A 4,793-nucleotide genomic window follows, 5' to 3' on the forward strand; every position below is an offset into this window, starting at 1 on the left:
TTGATCTTGCATTTTTCAACCTTGTTAAACTTAGTTAATAGTTCTAGTAACTCCCATTTAATGTAATTATTAAGTCTAATGTTTATTATTAGTTTTCTGTTTGTATCTTTTGCTGTTCATCTATGTCTTTTCTTTTTTCTTCTATCTTTTGAATAATTTAAATAGTTATTTAAATAATTCTTGGAATTTCATTTAAATTTGTCTGTTGACCAAAATCTGTATTTTAGGGCTGCTGCCGGAAATTACCATAAACCTGGTGACTTTAAACAGCAGAAATTTAACCATTTCTGGAGGCTACAAGTCTGAAGTCAACTGGGACCACCCTTCAGCTGGGAGATCTAAGGCAGAATCCATTCCTTGCCTCTTACAGTTTCTCATGGTTGTCAGCCCTTAATTTGGGGCTGTATCACTCCTGTACCTGCCTCCAGGGTCCTATCGCCTCCAGCTTTTTTCAAATTGTTATTTTAGAGATTACAAAATACTTCCACAATTCATTTAGTCCCTTCAAGTAAAATAAAGAAAACTTACAACTATGAGGATGTCCTTACCCTCTCTCCTTTATGACGCAGTTGTCATATGTGTTAAGCCTACATACATTGAAAAGCCCAACAGTGTTATTTTGTTATAACTTCTGTTTTTCTCTGTGGTCTACCACCCACTATTTGATTGCCAGGTGTCCCCTTTCCCAGGGGTCTGGCTAGTAAGACAGGGTTTTAGCCATTCCCGTTATTATGTACTTCGTGTTCTTGGTTGGGTCTCACCTTGAGACAAAGTAGTGATGTGTAGGAGGTCACCACCACCATCCCTGTACTATAGTTGCTTCTAACTAGAGTAGAAAGAGTGAAAAGGGAATCCAACCCATGAGGATTGGTTGGCAGAGGTGGGGGACTCACTTTACGGCCGCCACTCATGAAGATTTATCTTTTGCCAAGGTCTTACCAAAGAACTTAGCTCTGCTGTGCTGGTAATATGTGTGTTTGTGGGGAATGGAAGTTGAAGAGGTTGGGGGGTTGGTGGTACTGCTGTTGCTCCCTAGCACTCAGAAGTTAAAAGCATTAAGGGCTGCCTGTGCCCCGGGGAAGTGAGAGGGAGGGAAGGGTTGTCATTTTGCTGCTGGTACTTGGCCTCAAAGGGATCTGCCAGGCAGAGGCCTCTGCTTCTGACTTGCTTATTAGAGTGGGCTGCTTCTGGAGCTTTTCCTACTTGGTCTTGTTCACAGTTCTAGTTTCAGGCTATCTTAGAGCCCAAGATAAGATATATAAGAAGCAAGAAAAGACAAAAAAAAAAAAAAAAACCCAAAAAACCAATAAAAGACTCCCACTCCAAACGGAAGACCCCTAGAGACTTCATTGCCGCACTGGCCTTCAAATGCTATATTTTTTATGTCCATGACCTGCTGTTATCTACCTTTTAAGCATTATCTGATAGTTACTTCATATATTCTGACCAGGATTTTTGGTTATAATGAGTAGGAAAGGTCAGATGAAATGTATTTATTCTATCTTATCTAGAACCAGAGTCCCTGTATATAATTTTTAATGCTTTAGCCAATCTTCTCCCCTACATTGAATAGCTAGTTTAAGGTAATATCCTTGAGATTAATGTCATTCCATATATCAGCCTATCCAAATATTCAAGATCCAGCACACCACGTTTGATATATGGTATAAATTCAGCAATACACTCCTAATTGGCTTTCATTTATTTTTGTTTTTTATCAAAGCATAGGATCATTTCTGTTTTAAAATTTGTATAGCTTTCCTGCTCTTGGCCAGAATTACCCTCACATTTAGACTATACTTCTAATTTCTTTATGGTTACCAAATCCACTTTTAGCTTTCATTGAGATTATTGTTTTGCTTTGCAGTGCTGAAACTTCTTTGTTGGAGAAATGTCTTCGGAGCCAGAAAAGGATAAAGAAAGACTGGCTGAAGCTGCCAAAACGTTCTTCTTTCACATAAAAGATCTTACTTCCTTCACAAACACACTGATCAAATCGTTTAACCACAACATGGATACTCAGATCCTCTTGGTAGCCATGCAAGAAAACAGTAATATCCAGGATTTCTTTGAACAAATGCTCAAAACTTTAAAGGACATGAGATCTGTGGTGGATGAAAAGTACAAAAGCATCCAGATGGACTCTTTATCTTCCAAGATTGCAACAGCTATGTCCAGTGTGGTTGAGAAGAACATCAATGTGAAGGAATTGCAAGACTCAGCTAAAGAAATATTCAAAAATGTCCAGACACCAGTCCTTGTCTCTGCGCTACATGGTGGTAACGTCCTTGGGAATTTGGAATCTTCTCTTTCACTCTTGTTGAAACTCCCCATCATGAATCTTCAATTAAGTGACTTCTACAGGGAAGACGCCAAAGAGCAATCAGATGCTACCACATCCAAGAAAAGCGAGAGTCCACGTCCTTCCCCTACCACTGCAACAGACATCTTGAAAAAGTTGCAGGAGGCACTGAAAATCAAGGATGCCAACAATCCCATGCAGACAGCAGCAGATCTATTGGAACAGATTGTCAACGATATGGGACCAATCATAGAGGTCTTCCAAAAAGCCGTCAACATTGTAGAGACTGATATTACTGCGTTTAAGAAAGCGGATGACAAGTAGAGGTGAAATAGAAGTGTCCATTTCTGTCAGAAGGTCAATTCAAATCCTGTGGTTTTTCATATTACTTTCTAAGATCTTTTCATGCCAGCTATGTGGTATGTTAGACCATAACTACATAGTGGTCATCTGGCAAACCATTTAGCTATAATTTTGCTTCATTAAAATAAAAAAGCAATCACCAAAGAATATCTGCTTGAAATGGCAGTTACTTAGAAGAACATATTGTTGAAAAAATCAAGGTAGTCTTACATTTGAGGATGTTTTTAAATAGTATATTTCATCTTAAAGCCTGACTAAACTAACATCCACTCTTACTAATTCTATTTACAGTTACTACAGTGTGAAGGAGTCCAGAGGAATGTACATATTATCAGTAGACAATCTACTAGAGATGACTGTTTAAGCCTGGGAACATAAACTCCATTTTTGCCACTCATATACCAATTTCCATAGACTTCATGCCTTGACTATTATAAGCCATCACTAAATATTTTTGGTATGATTTATCCAGAAGTCAAGAGCATTGAATGAGCAAAATTTTCTTGCTTATGTGACTAAGATCGGAACAGATAGTTTCTTCTCATTGGCCTCCTATTGGGATCTTCGGATTAGGAGATTTTTAAGGTAGAGAAATAGAGATACTTTAACCTGTCACAAAGAAAAGACCACAGTACTTGCAGAAGTGGGATTTCTGAGCTGTCTTTCTACGTGGGAAGAGGGTTTAGGAAACTCCCATTTCCCTACCAAAGTCTTTGGTGGCACCCATGCATCATAAATGAGTGCTTACTCTCAAGATTGCCCTTGAAGTTTCTATTTCGCATGATAAGAACCTTTCTAAGAACAGTAACTTTATCGAGAACAAGAAAGATGATAACTCCAAGCCAAGACTATCATTATATTTACCATTATTATTTAAAAAAAAAGGAATCCCCCTTTCTACCTCCACACCCAATAGTAAGAGTTCAGAATGTTCTATGGTGGTGATCAAGTGGATTTTGACTACGTTTAGAGCTTGGAGATCTTGGGGGGAAAATGAGTTTCAGTGCATATATTAATTTTGCATTTTCTCCCAGCACCAAAGCTGAAACCTTGCTCATTTGTAGTAGGAGCTTGAGTTGATTTATTGGCTACTCTCTCCTCATATACATACTCTCACTTTGTTGTTTTTTCTGAACCTATCTATACATGTATGTGTCCAGGGTTTCACTCTTAGTCTTAGGATGTTGCAATAGCTGGGGGGGATTCCCATGGAAATGAGTAAAGCAAGGACCAAGGAGAGTCTTGGGGCAAAGTCTGTGAAATGACTGGAAGAATGACTAGTAGTTGTTCAAGGAAAAAATCCTTTCCCGATGCCAATGGGAACAGCGGCTACAGTAGGCCTTCGATGTTAGAGGTAGGTGGTGCCCACTCAGGTGGGCACATGGTGGTCTTCACATGTGGGTGGCTCTTGTGAGGCTGGCCGTCACTCAGTTTTCCCACCACTAGACTCCACCATTCTGCTCACTCCAATGATTTCATGTCTGCTACCACTGCTGAGCTTGCCGTAGTGTTGGGGGAAGCTCCATTTTCAAACCAGTTACTCAAACTTAATGTTTTTCTCAAATGCTTTGATTCTGGGTTCCTTTAATTTTCTCTAAAGTCCTTCATGCTTTGAAGAACAACATGGAACGAACTCATGTTTTCATGTTATGTTTAGTCTCAGTCCTCCTCTGAGGCCCTGAGCACAGGGAGATCTGTCTGTTTGAATGAAACATGAGTGGGAGGAAAACGTGCCCTACCACAAAACAAAACACAACCCATGTTCCTCTACCGAGAAAGAGAGAGGGGGAGAGAGAGAGGAGAGCACTATAGTATTTGTATATCTTTTTTTCCCTACTTTTTTCAGGTACCAATGTTTGCTGCTTCTTGATACCTGTTGAATTTTGCCAAATCAAGAACTGATTTATTCAGTGTAAATCAGCTTGATTCTGATCATTGGAAAACCTGATTCCCTAAACAAATCAAGTCTGATGAAATGTTACTTACTGGATTTATTTTTACTTATTTATTTATTTATTATTTTTAGAGGTCTATCTATGTTGCTGTTGAACTCAGAGCTCGGGGAATCCTCCTAAGGGCTGTGATTACAGGTCAGAGTCATTGTACTGGTTCTGTTTTTTTTTTTTTT

At 39.1% G+C, this 4,793-nt stretch overlaps 1 protein-coding gene across 1 annotated transcript; it reads left to right on the top strand.

Moving 5' to 3' along the window:
- Positions 1-1,891: 1,891 nt before the first annotated feature.
- On the top strand, positions 1,892-2,626 carry CUNH12orf60 (chromosome unknown C12orf60 homolog). Its single transcript, XM_003797786.1, has one exon. The coding sequence runs from the start codon at positions 1,892-1,894 to the stop codon at positions 2,624-2,626; it is 735 nt and encodes a 244-aa protein (XP_003797834.1).
- Positions 2,627-4,793: the final 2,167 nt, after the last annotated feature.

This window comes from Otolemur garnettii, unplaced genomic scaffold (genome assembly GCF_000181295.1).
Source record: "Otolemur garnettii isolate 467f Iridium unplaced genomic scaffold, OtoGar3 scaffold00124, whole genome shotgun sequence".
Taxonomy (NCBI): domain Eukaryota; kingdom Metazoa; phylum Chordata; class Mammalia; order Primates; family Galagidae; genus Otolemur; species Otolemur garnettii.

Coding starts and splice junctions, on each gene's coding strand:
- CUNH12orf60 (XM_003797786.1), top strand. CDS start 1,892: ATGTCTTCGGAGCCAGAAAAGGATAAAGAAAGACTGGCTGAAGCTGCC.